We start from the raw sequence: 19042 nt of genomic DNA, 5'->3' as shown, positions 1-19042 counted from the left end.
GTAGACACTTGTGGTTTTCTCTCCACTACACGACTCACTTTGGCTCTCATGACTACATGGCGTCGGGGAGCCACAGCAGCTCAAGGAAACACTGGGTGGGTCTTTCAGGGTATTCCCAACAGGCTGAGGAGTGAGGGTGAATTAACACTCTTTCTCTTCCCGGGAGACCTGCAGAAGCCCCGCTCACCACCTCCTAGACTCTCCTTTGGTCCTTCAGGCCGTTGGTGGCAGTTAAGGTTCCCACCTACCCGGCATACACTGGAATCGTCTAGAAAACCATCTCTGACAGGATGCTGAAGTGCCCGGCCTGGGAAACAAACAGCTGTGAGATAATGAGTAGAAAACACATTTATACCTTTGTAATCACACACCATGGCCAGACTGGCACTCTGAATGTCACCAGTGCTGCTACCTGGCCTCGTGGGTCATGGAGAAGCCAACAGGGGCCCAGGGGCCAGTCATGGTTGGGGGACTTTATGGTTCCTTCCTTCCCTGGTGTCAATCCTCAGGGCTCCAGGCAACGACCTGGACCCCAAAAGTCCAGAGGGTTTGTCACTCACTCCTTTACACCCCACAGGGATGTCAGCTCTATCTTCCTGGTGGTTTCTCCACACAAGGCCAGGCCACGGCCAGTGCTTGAAACCCTGAAATTCTGGCTGCTGGACCGATGTCTGGTCTATAGCACTGGCTGTAGCCCCCACATCTCTTGAGACATGAGGCAACATGAATTCAAGGCTGGCAAAGGCTCTTGAGAGCTGGACGCTCGAGAGGCTGAGCTGCACAAGGAATCCTTGCCTTGGTGACTCCCCACCGGCCACTGGCAGAGCCCCTCAAGGTTTCACGTGCACATCCAGACTGCAGGTCCCTCACACCCACAGCTGTGGCCCACATGGGAGACCAGCCAGTCTTTTGCCTTTTCAAGTTTTTATTTTTATACATTTTTTTTGTATTAAAAAGAAAAGCATAATTACCACAAATTACAAAGGACTAAAGCAGGACTAGAATAATGAATGAATCACTTCAGCCTGGAAAGCAGATACTCTCAATAATATTAATGTTATAATACAAGCTCATTCAAGTATTTTACATTGTTTTTGTCCTTTTAAATGGGATATCCTAGCACGGTAAAGATAATGGACTATGAGCATAAGTGGAACCTTCTCCGCAAAGCCAGATGACAAGCTTTCCTCTCCAGTCAGAAATGGGCTGTGCATCCTCATCTTCTCTGCCTCTGCTGTCGACACGGCTCAAGGAGAGGGTGGGGCTGGGGCAAACCCAGGGACCCTTCCACACAGGAGCTACTCCGGGGTCCCACTTGGGAGGGCACCAGATGATCCAGACCACCCTACCCAGGCTGTCAACCAGCCCCCAACACCCGCCCCCACCAGCTAGTTGTTTCCTCCTTGCCCCTCCTCCCCACTGCCAGGGCTTTTTGAGCAGCTTTCTTTTGTTAAATCAGTTATCAGGAAAGGGAAAACAAGAGCTACACTAAAACTAAACAAAAACTTAACTTTGACATGGGGGCTTCACACCTCGATCTGAGCCCAAGGGGGTGTAGGCTGGGGCAGCCCTTCTCTACATGGTAGTGCATTTACTCCTGGATTTAGGAGCAAGTAAGAGAAACCTGCCCCTCTGCACGGCTGAGGTGTACAGACCTTGTGATGTTTGATGCTCAAAAGTGGTGTTGGCATGGACCCATCTTGGGAGGGCACGGGATGAACAGAAGGATTTAGGCAGGCTGTTGCTTTGTTGCTCAGATCTTGGATTCCCCATGGAAGATGGTGGGTACGAAGTGGCAAGCCCTGATGGCCCTTGCTACTCCTGGCATGCTTGTCACAGATACATCGGTCCTAAATTCAAGTGTCTTCAGAAAGTGAAGATGTAAACTACTCTTCGCAACAATAACTCCTAACATGTTACAAAAGGAAAAAAAAAAAAAAAAGGAAGAAAAACACTCTCCCCCTCCCCCCATCCTCAGCCTGTTTTGAGATGAAGTCCTAACCTCCCCACCCAAAGGGGCTGCCTCTTTTTGGGTGTCTGTGGGGAGGATCAGGCAGAGAATGGCAGCCCCCAGGCCTGGGAGGAAACTCTAGATAAGAGCCTTACCCCCACACCCCCAAGGCTTCCTTGTGCCCCCAAAACCCCACAGAGGACAAACACTGAGGTTTCTGTGGTGCTGGATACAGTACAGGGCTGAGAGAGACCCAAAGGAAAAGGGTTGGAATGAAGGGAAAGAGGACGGGGTGCAACAGTCCAGTGTCTGGTACATTGTGGGGCAGGCACCAGACTGGGCAGGGAGAGACCTTAGACCCCACTGTCAAAGCAGAGGTCACTCAACCTTGGCTTTCAAGACAACTGGCTCACAGGAACTGAGATGGGCTTTCCCATACTAACCACCGGGAGGACAGAGATGCAGGGAGGGCACCGGCCAAAGAAATGAAGTGCCCAAGATGGGGCAAGCCCTTGCCAGCCTGAGATACTGTCTCCTCCTCCCGACTTCAGGGCCCAACAGAGGAAGCAAGTGGAAAAAAACGCCAAGAAATCTGAGTGCATGGCTACTGCCACCACAGGGCAAATGTGTCATCACACCTGCACCTGGCACGTGGCCCAGTCTGTGAGGGTTGGTCTTCAGTCACCCTCCCTAGCTTTAGATGCGAGGAGACTCCAGCCAATCCACTGTCAGTCACAGCCCGAGCCAAGCAATCCGTGGCTGGAGAAGAGAAGTCGGGGATACCCCATGTCCACATACGCCGTCCTGCCAAGGGGCTTCTCCAACTGGCAGGACGCCCCCACCCTCAAAGCTTCCTCGTCTCCTTCGCAGGTAGGGTCCACAGGAGGGTGGGTAGAAATGGCTTGTGCGGGAGGGGGAACACAAGATGGGCATACCCACCCGGCCCGAGGGAGAACGGCATCTTTCTCCACCTTTTATGAGACAAAGCCTCCTTGAGGTCTCAAGAATCTTTCATGGCAACACTTAGAAATGTTTCCAAGCCTCAGCTGTCCAGTGTTCAGTTTTCCCCTCTGAGGTGGGGGAGACGGTCAAGCTGAGGATGAGTGTGCCCCAGATCCAGGCCAACGCTGTCCTCCAACAGTTTGAAGCAAACTTGGCCTTGGGGTTCCAAGGGTAGGATGAAGGGTGTCACGACAGGATGGGGCCTGGCGTGAGGCAACAGCAAGCAGAGCGAGGACACAACAGTGGCAGCAGTGTACAGACACAGGACGTCAGCTTCAAATGATGCAACAGCAGGGATATTTCAGGCACGGCTCTGATCTGAGCCGCTCCCAACTCTCTTGCCTACAGGCAGGAGGCACTGTACATGCAACTCAGTCCAGAGAAAGATCCTAGCCAATCCAGCCCAGGCACATCCAGAGAAGGTGGGAGCTCTTCAAGTTGACTCCACCGAGGAAAACAGGCATTTGGGTATTTCAGATTCTCACTCCACAATAAGGCAACTTTTAAAAAAATATTATTTCCCAGAACAAACAAAAAAAACAAAACAAAACAAAAAAAATTAAAAAAAAAAATAAATCCAAGGGTAGAGGAAAGATATTTTTTTGTGGATTAGGTGGGGGTTTTCTGATGCTTTTTTTTTTTTTTGGTCTTTTATGGTCGATTTTATCTTTTTTTTTCCCCCCATTTTCCCAAGGATGGAAAGGTCTGAGAAAAATAAAATAAATCATCTTTCAATAGTCTTTTCTGGTACGAGCAGCGTCCTTCTGGGCTGGGGAGTAAGGGGCACGGGGAGAGGGGAGTGGAGCGAGCCCCTCCCCTTTAGATCCTTTGGTTTCCTTCTCCCAGAGGATGGCAGAAGGGTGTGGTGGGGACGGCAGGGAGAGAACACGGTGACGGCAAGCCCCAGATGATCCAGGGGCCGGTGCTCGTGGGGTCCAGGGACGCTGCCAGAGCCTTCCATGGGACAGTGCTGGGCAATGGGGCCCCACAGGGACTTCTTGTGGGCTGCATAGTTGGCTTGAAGGGGAGCAGGAGGCGGCTGGAAGTGGGTTGCGGCCTACCAGCCGCGGGCAGGGCTGCAGAGTGATTTTGGTAATCCAGACGAGCTATCAATAATTTAAAACTTGATATATATATATATATATGTATATATATATAAAAAAAACTTTTCCCCCTTCCCCTCCCCCCGAAGCTAGGATGTGAAGAAGAGTCATGGAGAGAGAAGGGGGAAGGGATGTGCGGAGGCTCCTGCCCAGGGGCACCTGATAGCCCAAATGGTGTACATACTGCTACTCAGCACGAAGGCCCGTCCTAATGACCCGAGGCCTGTCCCTCCTCTGTCCCTTCTCCCGGGACTGGGGACCCCATGGACTTTCATCTACTCCCTCCACCCCTTCTCCCTCCCCAGACCCTAGAGCTAAGGGGCTTTTCACTTTCCCAAAGTCTGTGTGTCCGAGTGCTGGCTTGTCCATTTAGCATCTTCCCGGGTGGGCTGGCCGGTAGGTGGTGTGGGGGGTTGGCTGACCATGGTGGAGGGCCTGCTGGAAGACTGGGAGGGGCACCGCTTCCTGCCCTCACCGCTGCCACCTCCTGATGCCACTGGGTGTCGCTTGTGGTTGCCCTCCTCACCCATGGGGGGCTGTAACAGAGGAGGGAGTCGTAAGTGATAAGGGAACACTATCCACATCCCCTTGCTTGCCAGAGCTGTTTAGAGACCCCCCCTATTTCCCAGCTCCCAGGGTAGATAATGAATAGGCTTATAACTCTCAGAAGTAGTTACTAGTCTCACTGAGCACAGCTCCACACCAAGATCCAAGCTTTGTGCTGATTTATACGTATTCACTCATGGGGTCTAACCATCCTTTGATGGACACGTGACCATCTGATTTCACAGATAAGGACAATGAAGCACAGAAAAATGATTTGTAACTGGTGAAGACTAAATCTGGACCAGGTCCATCTACCTTTGAAGTCCTGGACTTTATCTCTACAAGTTTCTGCTTCCCTTCTAAGAAGGGGTCACTGCTCAGGAAATGATAAATGGAATGTCGTTTATAATATGCTGAGACTCTGCAGTTCAGAAGGCCCAGGTGCGCCTTCATCCCCCTTGAGGCCCTAAAAAGGACACTCCTCTCCCACCCCCACCCCCTCCGGATTTGGCTTCAGCCACAGCATCTGAAAGTTCCCAGCCAGGGATGGAATCTGAGCCACAGCTGCGGTAACACCAAATCCTTAACTTGCTGGGCTTGAGTGGCAACTCCTAAAGGGTCAGACTAGGATCCAGTCTGGCCTCACGACTGCCAAAGGTCCTGTAACCCTGAGGACACTTCCCTCCCTTTCTGGCCACCAAAGCTGAGCCCTTCTTATTCTACCCTCAACAAGTCTTCCTATTACAAGGCTTCTCTACACAGGCGCTCCCTTCCAGGCCCGTACTAGAGAAGTCTTTCAGGACAGAAGTCAATAGACTCATCATCCCATCAGGCAACCTGAGCAGCACTGCCACTACTTCAATGGGTGGCCATGGGGTTCAGTTCATCCACTGCTACAGGGATGCTGACAATAAACCCTGCTTGCTTCACATTAAAAAGGTTAAATAAGGTCAAGGTAAAGAGCCTAGCACAGTGCCTGACCCACAGTAAACAATCAATACCAATTTTTAAATAACTATTATTTACTTCTATTTGCTCTTTTCGAAAAGGTTTCAAGGAACTAAGACGACTGGCATATCCTTACTACATTATAAATTCTCTAAAGGAGAAAGTCTTACTTATCTCTGGGGTCCCTGCAGCACCTACAAAGAACAGTAGCAATAACTCTGACCTACCACTGGATGTCACTGTTGAGTCACTGCGTCAAGAAGACGTGGATGGAAGGGCAAAGAACTGAATATAATTTATAAACTTCTCCGGTTGGAACTTATCTCTCCCAGAAAGAGTAAAACATTAGCACTGGGTACTCACTGTCATTAATCAGTTGTAACTAGGCACAGCAGCAAGGAGGGTTGCGTGATAAGAAGGAAGGAGCATTACGATGTTTTAGGCACATCCATCATATGAAGGGGAGGGAGGAGCAACCACATATCCTACTATTAGCCTTCACCACCTACTCCTCACTCTTATTTTATAAAAAAAAACCCTAAGACCCAAACGGGAGTGGGAAGGGTCCCTAGGCTAGTGGCACAGCTGGGATCAGAACACAGGTATCCTGATCTCTGGTCCGGTTTTCTTTTCCTGGACAATCAGGGTGGGAAAGATGAGAGACTTCCACTTACATCTACTCTGAAGTCTTCGAGGCGACGGAATTTGCCGAGGTATTCTTGAAGTTTGGGGTCAATGTCCAAATTTTTGGCTTTGGAATATTTCAAGAAGGCCCAGAACTTCTCCAGCCCATAGAGTTGGCCTGCAGGGAAAGAGGAGAGAGGTAGAGAGAAGCTGGGTGGCTGACAGAGGGAGGTGTGATGTGATACAGACCAGGCAGAGTGCAGGGCAGAGAACATAAGATCAGGATGACCAGGGCTCAAAGAGCCTCAACTCTCTTACCAGCTTCATAGTCCTTCACGGTTTCTTCCTCAAAGTCCTTGAAAATGTCCAGCCGAAATTTCTTTTCCAGGCCATAGCTATAGTATCGAAAAAGGCACTCCAAACCATACCTGTAGGAGAATACAAGTCAGTAAAACCAGGACACAGTTTTTTTTTTTTTTTTTAATCTAAGACAGGAACTGTACCTGGATTCTAGATCAACTATGAAACAGTTTAAACAAGAGGACTGAGGAAATGGTAAGCACTCTTTGAGAAGGCTAACATTAAAGGCGAATCTAAATGTCTGTCAAGAACCAGCAAACTTGGGCTAGATGAGTAACAGCCCACTACCCATACCCACTTGCTTATGAAGTATCACACTGGTTGCTTTCTGCTACAAGAGCAGAGCTGAGCAGTTGCAACAGATACCTTATGCCCCACAAAGCCTAGTAAGATTTGTTGTGTATCTCTTATGGAAAGTTTGTCAATCCCTGATATGAGCCCTCTGCAAAGCTATGTGACCATGCCAATTAGGAGTTTTGTTAATCTATTGGACTCAGAAATTTCTTTTTTTTTTTTTTTGCCATTTCTTGGGCCGCTCCCGTGGCATATGGAGGTTCCCAGGCTAGGGGTCGAATCGGAGCTGTAGCCACCAGCCTACGCCAGAGCCACAGCAACGTGGGATCCGAGCCACGTCTGCGACCTATACCACAGCTCACGGCAACGCCGGATCATTAACCCACTGAGCAAGGGCCAGGGACCGAACCCGCAACCTCATGGTTCCTAGTTGGATTCGTTAACCACTGCGCCACAACGGGAATTCCAGAAATTGCATTTCTAGGAACACATACCAGGGAAATGACCAAAATTTAGAATTTTATAGATGTATAAAATTACTCATAGAAGCATTAAAAAAATTTAAATGTCTTGCAGAAGTGATTAAGAAAAATCACGTTAACTCTTTACAACAGAATATATTAAAAATTATAATGTAAATATACATTGATGGATAATGAGAAGTGTTACATGTAGAATGTCCATTTTTGTAAACAAATATGTATTTTATATCTGCACGTGTACAAAGTCTGACAGGACACGACTATTCCTGTTGTGGCTCAGTGGGTTAAGAATCTGACTAGTATCCATGAGGAAGCAGGTCTGATCCCTGTCCTTGCTCAGTGGGTTAAGGATCTGGCATCGCCACAGTGTGTGACTGTAGGTCAGAGTGGCTTGGACCTGGTGTTGCTGTAGCTGTGGCATTGTAGGCTGGCAGCTGCAGCTCCAACTTGACCCCTGGCCTGGGAACTTCCAGATGCCGTGGGGGAGCCACAAAAAGCAAAAAAAAAAAAAAAAAATTTAAACTCTATTTTCCCAGAACTTCTGAATGCCATGGATGCAGCCAAAACACCCTAACAGTCTATAATTAAATAAATTATTGTATATCCATACAGTCTAAGACCACAGGAGCTATAAAAAAGAAGAAAGTTATTTATACATGGATATGGAATGATATCTAAAATAGAGCAATGGAGTTCCTTTGTGACACAGCAGGTAAGGATCTAGTGTTGTCATTGCAATGGCTCCAGTCACTGCTGTGGCTCAGGTGTAATCTTGATTGCTGGCCAAGGAACTTAGACATTCCGTGGGCATGGCCAAAAACAAATAAATAAATAAGTAAAAAAGCAAAAAGCTACAAAATAGTATCCAAAAGAGACCATCTTTTGTGTCAACAAAAGGGGTGAAACGTGTGTGGAAGACTATATAGGTCTGCCCTCGCCTACATAATAAGCAAAGTACTTGCATTTTTAAATTTTGTTTATTTATTTAGAAACTCCTGGGCCAGGAATTCCTGTCCTTGCACAGTGGAAACGAATGTGATAAGGAACCATGAGGTTGCGTTCGACCCCTGGCCTCACTCAGTGGGTTAAGAATCCAGCGTTGCCATGAACTGTGGTTTAGGTCGCAGACACGGCTCGGATCTGATGTTGCTGTGGTGTAGGCTGGCAGCTATGGCTCTGATTAGACCCTAGCCTGGGAACCTCTACACACTATGGGTGTGGCCCTAAAAAAACAAAACAAAACAACAAGAACTCCTGGGCCAAGGAGCCAATCCATGCCATAGCAGCGACCCAAACTGCTGCAGTGACATGGCTGGATCTTTAACTCACCAAGCCACAAGGGAACTTATAAAGCAAAGTTCCCTTTTTAGAGAAGATCCACAAGATTCTAACCGTACTTGCTGGCGGTGGGAAAAGGAACCAGCTGGCTGGGGAACTAAGATGAGGAGACGTCTTACTGTGTAACCTTCTGACCTCTTTGAGTTCTCAATCATGTAAATGTAGTACCCACACAAAAGTAATACATTTTTGAAATAAAGAGTATGAAGCATATACACAATAAATTTCCAATTATACTTCTGGAAGCAGACTCAACAGGGACCCCTCACCACCCCTGATCCCATTCACCTGTAGCCTTCTTTGGCATCCTCCAGAGCCAGCTGCTTGAATTCCTCATACATCTTCTTGTTAAAGTGATCTCGGAGGAAGAAAGACCAGAAGCGGAAGAGAGTGTTCATCTCCTGAGACTGGCCAATGCCCAAGCGTTTCCGCTCTGATGGGGGAGGAAGAAGGAAAGACTGTGTTAGGGCTGGACTGCCTGTGCTATGGGGACAAATGATCCTGGGACTCAAGGACATTAGTCCTTTCTCCTTCCCTCACTCATCACCTGCCCCCTTAAGTCTTTGGGAAGGTATTTACTGAACGCTAAGTACAGTGTGTCAGGCCCTGCTGCTGGGCACTGGGCACTCTGTCTATGTATAGCTGGATCACTTTGTTGTACTGCAGAAATTATCAAAACATTGTAAATCAATTAAACTTCAATACAACTTTAAAAGCAAAACAACAACAACAAAATTACAACTTAAAATAAAAACAAATAATCTGGTTAAAAAATAAAGATCTGAATAGACATCTCTCAAAAGAAAATATACAAATGGCTCATAAGCACATGAAAAAATGCTCAACATTATTAGCTACCAGGGAAAGGCTAATAATCAAACCCAGAAGAAGGTATCATTTGGCATGGGTTTGATCCCTGTCCTGGCACAGTGAATTAAGGATCTGGTGTTGCTGCAGCTGTGGCTTGAATTTGACCTCTGGCCTGGGAACTTCCATATGCCACAGGTACGGCCAAAAAAAAAAAAAGTTATTACTGCACACTCGCACACACCAGCAGGATGGCTATCCTCAAAAAGACAAACTATAATAAGTGTTGGTAGGACATGGAGAAATCAGAACCCCCAAACACTGCTCTTAGGAATACAAAATGGTGCTGTCACTTTGGAAAACAGTCTTAAAGTTCCTCAAAAGGTTAGACAGAGTTACCCTATGATACGATGCAGGAATCTCACTCTTCTGCCCAAGGTAAATGAAAATGTGTGTTCCCACAAAAACATCTACAGGAATGTTCACAGCAGCATTATTCATGCTAGACAAAAAGTAGAAACTCAAAAAGTCCATCAATAAAACTTATTACACACACACACGAAGAGGGAAGTAAGGTAGATGAACCAAACATTTTGTACCCATATTTTGCTGAGTAAAAAGGTGGCTGAATGACTTAATAACTGTAAGTGAGCATTAAGGTTTATTTTGAGCAGCATTAAGGTTTATTTTGAGCATCCTTACAGACAATATGACAGAAACCTGCAGTTAAAAGACATCTCCTTTTGGGATGTAAGAAAGCAAATGGGAGCATCTAGACAGGTTCTCTCCCTACACTCTCATCTGGAGCAGAGGTCAGTAATCTTTTTTTCCTAAGGAGCTGGAGAGTTAGTATTTTAGACTTTACAGGTCACATATGGTTTCTGCCATAAATTCTCCCCCTGTCCACTCCCACAACCACTTAAAAATGTAGAAACTGTTCTTAGCTCCAAGGCTATACAAGCATAGGCCGCTAGCTGGATTTGGTCCATCAGCCACAGTTAGGCAACCCCTATTCCAGAGAATATACGCTGCTTCAGGCATACCCACCCTTTTGTGATGGAGAGTGGACCACACTCAGCAATGGCTGAATCAGCAGCCTTAACAGAAACAGAACGCTAATGATATAAAACATATCAAGACTTTTCCTATCAATAGAGAAAGATCAAGAACAGGAATGCGGAATGTTCTAAGCACCAGATTCTCTGTACCTCCTGTATCCCAAAGCTACCTGGCCTGAGCTGAACTTCATTCCTTCAAGCTGTAATGTCATGTCACTTCTTGCTATGAAGTCAGAGAAAAGTCACGTGGTCTACCAGCCTTTACAATGGACCAAAGTAGTGGCCTAGGAAGCTCCACCCTCTCCAGCTGTCCATCTTACCGTTAAGGCAGCGCCTACGATACTTGTGGTAGACGTGTTGTGTGAAGCCATTTTCCTTGAGCAGCTCATGGGAAGGATGTTGGAACTTGGGCAACGACTGAGGGGTACAGCCATAGCTGCCAACAGCAGGGGTGCCTTCTGAGGGGCTGGAGCTGCAGAGACCATGAAGGGCACAGTGTTACCAGGTTCCTCAGAACAACCAGCCATCAGGTTAGGAGGTGCCCCTCTGGTCCCTTCCAGCAGCCAAGATCCAGCCTTTCTTGTGCAACAAATAAAGAGGCCCAGCTACTGTGCTAGGTCTGACATACTCTTTCCACCAGCCTTTGGACGGTTTTTACAAAAACGTACTGGGGTTCAGAGACCATGAGTTTTGCCCTCAGTAACAGAGCTAGTATTTAATGTCCCAGATCTGTACAATGCCCAAACCTGATCTTTTAGCCATTTATTCATCTCATGTTAACATCTGACTTTCTTTAATGAGCTATGATGGGTTAATCCATCTATAGTTTCTTTATAACCATGCCTATCTTTGCAGGGACCAGAGTGCACAGGTCAGTGGCTCCTAAACCTTGCTCTGGAACAGGGAACACTGGGAGCAATTTTCCTAAAAATAAATAAAAAGGAATCTGGGCCCTACCCCCAGAAGCCAAGTCAGCAGATTGAGGTTGGGGCCTAGGAATCTGTATTTTTTTATTCAACTCCTTGGCTATCCTGAAGGTGGCAGCAGATACCTACTTCTGAAATCAACTGAGATACTCTCTTCCTGAGAGTGCGCTCCAGGGCCACCACCACACCACTTCAGAAAGAGGCCTTTCTCTTCCCAGGATCTGGATTAAGCTCTCTAGACTACTAGCTTTTTTTTAGCTTTGGATGAGGATTCCTTTCTTAAGTTTCCTTTAATTTGCGATCAAAGAGGTTCTTTCTTCTCGGTACTATGGAAGTCATGGCTCTCTTGCCCTCCTGCAGTGAGCCTGAGCTTCCTCCCCACTGTCAGTACCTGATGGAAGCAGTCCGGGGCCTGTGCTCTCGGGAATCCATCACCCAGCCCACGTGACTCTCTAACGGCGGGTTCGAGCTGTGTCTTGTCTTCCTTTTCCGCGGCATCTGCAAAGGATTGTCCAGGATTTGTTACTAACGTCACTCATGTGACTTTGAGGAGCATCAAGCATTTGTAGGACTAAGATCTCCTCCCAGGTGTGAGCACTGCCCTATCTACTCCCACATGTTGTCCACAGCAGTAAGCTAGGAGCTGGCATGCCTATGTCACAGGCGAGGAAACGGGGCTTGGGAGTGACCTGATCTACTCAAGGACCCACACATGGCCAGTCCTCCTTAGGCCTTATCATGGCTACATGGGGCCACCACTCCAGTGTCTAGAGATGTGGTCTTACAGATGTGGTCACTCAATCCCAGGTTGGCCCACCAGCCTAATACAGAGCAGGTGGGGGATTTGGCACTTCCTTGGCTCAGACAAGGTAAGGGAGAGCACAGAGCCCTGGAATGCAGGGAAGTGGGTCCAAGATTCTCAGCAGCCCAGCAGGAGCGCCTCACCCACCTTAGCATCTAATGTCCGACCTTCCTTCACCACTGGGTAAAACCGTGATGTCTGGCTAGAGTCTTTGAGCTGTGGTGTCCGGGGCGTGCGGGGAGTCCTAGCATTGCGGTAGTTTGGTGACTCTGGGACAGTGGTTGGCAGAGAACGGGCGATGGTGGAAGGCTCGGGAGCACCAAACAGCTTGTTGGCCAGGGCATCAGTGGGAACTGCAGAGGCAGAACGGGGACAGTAAGCAGGGGTAGGCAATTGACCACCTGTGCCCGGAAGGCCCCCACCGGAGCCTCCCACCAGGCCAAGGTCCCCAGGTGTCATCTCTTACCTTGCTGGAAGCGGGGGGGTCCAGGAGGGACCTCCTGGTTGGGATCCACAGGGGGCTCAGGGGTTAGTGTGTCAAACTGCTCCCGACTAATCATGTTGACTTTCTTGAAGTTCTCGACCTCTTGCTGCAAAGGATACGGGGTGGGTGGGGAAAAGATGGTGGTAAGAAGACTGCCCTAGCCTGTTCAGGAATCAAGGCGTGCAGGAAGCTGCAGAGGGCAGCTCCCACATCCACATATGTGGAATTCTAGTCCCTAGGCTCTCAGCTGTCCCATCGCCATGCCTCAACCCCAGCTACCCAGGTGTGAGTGTACTAACCCAGCAGGGGTGAGTACTTGTTCAGCCCTCTCTGCAGCGGCACTGAGGTGAGGACTCTGGCTCCCCAAGAACTTGCTGCTGAGCCCCCCACCCTGCACCTCTCACCTCACCTCCACCAAACACTCTAGTCCTCAGTACAGAGGCTCAGCACCACACATACTCACTAGGCAAACACCTATGACTCGGGCCTTCACTGCTTCCAGGAAGCTGGGATTTTTCAAAAGACCTAACTTTTCTCCATCTTGTATACCCAAAGCGGGCTTCGTAAACTTTCGTATAGAGCTAAGTTTTTAGAAACAGAAATGACAATCCAATCCTTACTCTACTCCTCGGAGGAGTGCCTAGCTGACTTACGACACTCAATGCGGATGTTCAAGAGGCACAATCACCACCTCTCACACCGGCAGCTTTAGGCACTGACACATCTCTTCTCATTCTTGATGCCCCAGCAGTCAAGCGTCATCCCCCCTTCCCGTTAGATGAGGATACTGAGGCTGTGTGCCCAAGGTCACACAGCTTGTCAGCCTTCCTCTTCGCATGTCACAGGCCCCACCTTGATCTGGGAATACTCGGGTTCGAACTTCTCAGTCCACAGGTCCTGTTCGTAGTAGAAGAGGCCATCATTAATAACCTTGGCCAGCTCGGCACTCATCTTGGCACGCGAGGTGTGATTGCCTGTGCGGTCACCCCCTGGGTGCCGGCGCATATAAGGTGGTGTCTGGGTGACAATGAGGATCTTGTTGACATCCCGGTCGTCAATCTCATAGTCAGAGTCCTCGTCAGACCAGGCAGTGAAGGTGTTCTTCCGCCCATCCATCTGCTCCATTTCCTCATCAAACAGGAAATCCAGTTCCTCTTGCTCATCCTGATCCTTGGACATGAGCTGCTGAGAGGGCAGGTGCTGAGGCAGAGAGGTCGGGTGGAGGAATCTGGGCTCCTCTGACTTCTAAGATGGGGGCAGACCAAAGAGAGAGAAAAATCACCAGAAGGCCTTAGACCAGGCTCTGTCGCTGTCCCGAGAAAAACCCCAGCTCTTCAACATAGGACTTAAAACTGCATGGCCCTGATAATGCCAGCAAATCACAGTCATCAGCCTTGGAATCAGCTTCATGGGGAAAGGCTGTCCCCTGGGACAGCCATTCACAAATGCTGAGAGGACAAGCTCCTTGTGTGTAGGAACTGTGATCCCTCTACCTAAATCTCTATCCTACACAGCACCTGGGCCTGGGAGTGGACACAAAGCAGCAGTTCAACAGGCCCATTCATCTGGTGATCCACCCCCAACATCTCCTAAAGAAATGAAAGCTTCATCAGGCAAGAACCTCGGCTGCCTTGCCTTCCAGCGTATCCGCAGGACCTAGACTGGAACTGAGCAATAGCAGGTGTTCAACTATTTGATAAATGGGCAAGCCCACACTGGCACCAGGCCCTGTATAAAGACACTAAAAGCAGGATAATGAACAAGATCATGTCCTTGAACTTATGGAACTCACAGTTTAGTGGGAGAAAAAGTCAACCAAGCAACCAGCCAACTGCAATGTGTTATGGTAAAGATTTTAAATAGGCCTCATACATAGGAAGGGGCACTTAACCAACTAGGGGTGAGGTGAAACAGTCAGGGAAGGCTTCTTGGAAGAAGAGACTGTGAAAGGAAACCAGACGAAGGCAGGGACAAAGACTATGCCAGGCAGAAAAAACATCATGTCCAAAAGGCAAGAGAAAATAACGTTGCTTTCAGTCAAACAAAAGTATTTCAGAGTGTGGACAGGTGGAATTTATCTAAGACTTCTGAGGTAAAACATCTGTCTACCTCACAGTGTATCTCTTTAAGTGTCAAGTCCTTGCTTGTGCAAAAAGCTTTGTATAAACTCCAAACCTATTCTCCTTTAAGGTTCAAGATGGGAACCTTAGGTGGGAGTGAGGGATCTAATTCTGGAATGGGGGCTAAGTGCGGCTCTTGCCTTTCCAAAGCCTTGGTGGTCTATAGGACTGAACCTTGTAAGGTCCTTGTCCACTTAACTACCCTTCGCCTCATAATTCCAGACTAATCTCTAAGACTGTTTGAAGGATCGCAGCCAGAATAGACCAGCCAGTCAGGGTGCGAAGGCAGGAGGAGGAAGGAGATGAGGGAAGCGGTCATAGCGGTACAATGGAAAAGAGAGGACTCCAGACCCAAAGGCCTCCTCACAAGGCCCAGATCAAAGAGGTCTCCAAAGAAGGGATGCGAATGGGAAGGTGGATGGAGCAAAAGTCTGCTCCTAGGAAAGGGGCAATAATCTTAGCTTGAGATTCAAAGAGCTCTCTAAAAGGAGACTAAATGTCAACTACTCATATATAGCTTCACTATTCCCAGAGCAGTCTAATCCCTCTTTTCTTTCATCTGAAGATGGAGAAAATGAAGCCCTGAGATATGATTATCCCTTTGTCTTTTTAGGGTTGCACCTGTGCCATACAGAAGTTGCCAGGTTAGGGGTCAAATCGGAGCTACAGCTGCTGGTCTACGCCACAGCCACATGGGATCCAAGCCACATTTGTGACCTACACCACAGTTCATGGCAACCCCGGATCCTTAAACCACTGAGCAAGGCCAGGGACTGAACCCACGTCCTCACGGATACTGGTCAGGTTCGTTGCCGCTGAGCCACGACAGGAACTCCTAAAGCCTTGAAATGTTAAAGAAACTTCCCAAGGTCACCACCAGTCAGCAGTGGCAGGAAACCTGTATTCTAGTCTAGACTCAAATCTAGTCACGCCATATATCTGCTCCCTCTCCCTTCCCTCTTCAGAGGGTCTGAGGGGCTTATTTGCGGACACTAAGAACAAATCCAGGGAGAAAGCAATCAAAACGTAGCCCCAGGGACTTAAATAGGGTAAAACAACCAAGAATTAAGAACCACTCAGTACTTAATGAAACACGGCTGCCAGAAGCTACAAGATCTCCCTCTGTGAAAACCACCACTCAGGAACTCAGAGCTAAGGCTGCCCTATGGGGTAGTCCCCACTGGAAATGCAAACACACCGTGTATCAGCCTTCCTGAAGTCACTGGTGACCTCAGCTCGCATTACAACCCTGAGGCACCCAGCCTGCCTGTTAGCCCTTCAGAGCCCAGAGCTCTGTGCCTATGCGACAGCCCCTCCCCCAAGCTCCAGGCCAGGGGACAGGCTTCGCTCACCTTCAGTCGTGCAGGGGAGGGCCGAGGTCTTTTCTTGACTTCAATCCAATTCTCAGAATCCAGGTCTGGAAGGCTGGCAGACAGGCCCTTGGGCAGTGTCTTTAGGTTGCTGACCTCCTCTGTTTTGGTTGGCACTGGGGTGACTGCACGGGGAGAGCCGGGCGCCGACTCTGAAGGGCGGAAAGGGGAGGTCCTCATCCCGCCAGTCCTCCTGAGGCCAGCCCTGAGGGACTGCTGGTGGAAGGATGAGGGCAACAGGGAGACATCCACATGCCAGCAGGTACCTACCTGTCTCCTTCTGGTAGTGCTGGCGTGGCACAAACTCTGGGCAATTGAGAAGCTGGGAGAAATCAGTCTGGGAATAATCCACTATTGGGGGACCAGGAAGAGGCCACTTCTCTGGCTCCTCCCTCCTGCGGACTTTCTCTTCAACGATCTCCACCACCTTGCTGTCCTTTAGTGCCTGCCGAGGAGAAGGAGAGAGAGGATGCAGACGAAAGACATCGACAGACTGAGATCCTCTAAGTTGGTTGATGACTGAGCCCCCTGAGCTTAGGAGATGTAAGAAAAGGAGGAGTATGAGGCCAGTGCAGGAGTCTAAGAAAACTGGCACCCTTTCCCATGACAGTGAACAAGTGAGACGTTCAAACTTGTAGGAAGGTATGAACATGAAAAACACACCTGTCCTTTAACCCTGCCATTCTACTTCTAGGAACTGTCCCCAGAGAAATACTTGCACGACAGGTGACAACATGTATAAGATTTGGATAGAAAGCTATTCACAGCAACAATGTAAACAAAAAAAACTAAATTGGAGTTTCTGCTGCGGTTAAGAATCCTACTAGTATCCATGAGGATGTGTGTTTGATTCCTGGCATCGCTCAGTGTGTTAAGGATCTGGCGTTGCCTTGAGCTGCAGATGAAGCTTGGATTCCATGTTGCTGTGGCTGTGGTGTAGGTTGGCAGCTATAGCTCCAACCGGACCCCTAGTCTGGGAACTTCCATATGCCACACATATAGCTCTAAAAAGCAAAAACAAACAAACAAACTCACCACCACTTAGATAATTTAAACCAAAGACGGCACATCAGTGAATGGAACACTACTCAAGCTTAAAAAAATCAGCTTCAGGAGTACCCATTGTGGCAAAGCGGAAACAAATCCAACTAGCATCCATGAAGTCGAGGGTTCGATCCCTGGCATCGCTCAGTGGGTTAAGCATCTGATGTTGCTGTGAGCTGTGGTGTAGGCTGCAGATGCGGCTCGGATCCTGCATTGCTGTGACTGTGGCAGAGACCGGCAGCTGCAGCTCTGATTGGATCCCTGGCCTGGGAACCTCCATATGCCACAGGTGTGGCCCTAAAAAGAAAAAAAAAAAAAAAAAATCAGCTTCAAATGTGCTGAGGTGGTAAAGACCATGAAAAAGTAGGACTAGGTCAGTGAGTTTAAGATCCTATTGGTGTCTGGGAGTTCCTGTTGTGGCACAGCAGTAACAAATCTGACTAGGAACCATGAGGGTGCAGGTTAGATTCCTGGCCTCGCTCAGTGGGTTAGGGATCCAGCATTGCTGTGAGCTGTGGTGTAGGTGGCAGAGGTGGCTTGAATTTGATATTGCTGTGGCTGTGGTGTAGGCCGGCAGCAACAGCTCTGATTAGACCCCTAGCCTGGGAACCTCCATACGCCATGGGTGCAGCCCTAGAAAAAAGAAAAGACAAAAACGAAAAACAAACAAAAACAACCCCCATTGGTGTTTGGATTTTTAAGTAAAAACAGAAATGCACTCAAATTTTTCTAGGATTCACAGGTAAACTGCTATGTGTGTTATCTCTGGAAAGCAGGGTGAAAAAAAGGAGAGAAGAGAGTTTCCTTTTAAAAATCTGACAGCCAGGAAGAGGAAAACATTTCAACATGGAACAAACATACTGCAACGGGTGAGGCTGGAGAAAGAGGCACTCTTTCTGAGAAGAATGCAAAAGGCACACCTACGAGTAAGGGAATCAGGCAATAGCTGGCACAATTACATGCACTGACCCCTTAGTTGAGCCATTCTACTTCTAGAAATCTACACCAAAGTTAAACTAGCTAAATGAAATCCTGCTGTGTAGCACTGGAAACAATGTCTAGTCACTTATGATGGAGCATGATAATGGGAGAAAAAAGAATGTATCCATGTATGTGCAACTGGGTCACCATGCTGTACAGTAGAAAACTGACAGAACACTGAATCAGCTGTAATGGAAAAAATAAAAATCATTATAAATAAAAAAAAACCAAATAAAATAAAAATTCAAAATACCCCTCCCCCCAAAAAAACACAAAGATAAACTAACTAGAACACAAAAAGATATATATACACCTGTAAACAAGAATAGATATATATACACCTGTAAATAGGAATGAGGAATATCTTCCAGTTCCTACTACTACTATGCTCTAAGCCCCAGATATGTTAGGTGAAAGCAAGAAAAAATAGGTAAAGAAATACTCGTGCCACATCACCATTTATCAAAGAGAGAGGACACACAGAGGCATTTCCTTTTTTTTTAAATGGAAGGATTCAAAAGAAAGTTGTTTATATGGAGAAATAAAAGGGAAAAGGTACAAAAAAGAAAGTTGCTTATATGGAGAAATAAAAGGGAAAAGGTACAAGTGAGAGAATTTTATTTTATTTTATTTTATTTTTTTGTCTTTTGCTGCTGTTGTTGTTGTTGTTGCTATTTCTTTGGGCCACTCCCGCGGCATATGGAGGTTCCCAGGCTAGGGGTTGAATCAGAGCTGTAGCCACCGGCCTACGCCAGAGCCACGTCTGCAACCTACACCACAGCTCACGGCAACACCGGATCGA

The 19042-nt window shown here is 47.9% G+C and overlaps 1 protein-coding gene across 2 annotated transcripts in view; it reads right to left on the bottom strand.

The window, feature by feature from the left end:
* Nucleotides 1-1023: 1023 nt before the first annotated feature.
* Nucleotides 1024-19042, bottom strand: part of LARP1 (La ribonucleoprotein 1, translational regulator) — a 61336-nt gene continuing 43317 nt past the window's right edge. For both annotated transcript variants that reach the window (XM_047773841.1, XM_047773937.1), the window contains 11 exons: nucleotides 16486-16660; nucleotides 16198-16367; nucleotides 13578-13970; nucleotides 12708-12831; nucleotides 12389-12594; nucleotides 11831-11937; nucleotides 10834-10985; nucleotides 8937-9081; nucleotides 6493-6602; nucleotides 6225-6352; nucleotides 1024-4592 (listed from right to left, as the gene is read on the bottom strand). In XM_047773841.1, coding sequence (XP_047629797.1) covers nucleotides 4383-4592; nucleotides 6225-6352; nucleotides 6493-6602; nucleotides 8937-9081; nucleotides 10834-10985; nucleotides 11831-11937; nucleotides 12389-12594; nucleotides 12708-12831; nucleotides 13578-13970; nucleotides 16198-16367; nucleotides 16486-16660 — 1920 coding nt within the window. In that variant the 3' untranslated portion in view covers nucleotides 1024-4382. The remainder of the gene's footprint in view (nucleotides 4593-6224; nucleotides 6353-6492; nucleotides 6603-8936; nucleotides 9082-10833; nucleotides 10986-11830; nucleotides 11938-12388; nucleotides 12595-12707; nucleotides 12832-13577; nucleotides 13971-16197; nucleotides 16368-16485; nucleotides 16661-19042) is intronic.

This window comes from Phacochoerus africanus, chromosome 1 (genome assembly GCF_016906955.1).
Source record: "Phacochoerus africanus isolate WHEZ1 chromosome 1, ROS_Pafr_v1, whole genome shotgun sequence".
Lineage (NCBI taxonomy): Eukaryota > Metazoa > Chordata > Mammalia > Artiodactyla > Suidae > Phacochoerus > Phacochoerus africanus.
The sequence above is the reverse complement of the archived record's forward strand: the minus strand, read 5'-3'. Positions and strand labels throughout refer to the sequence as shown.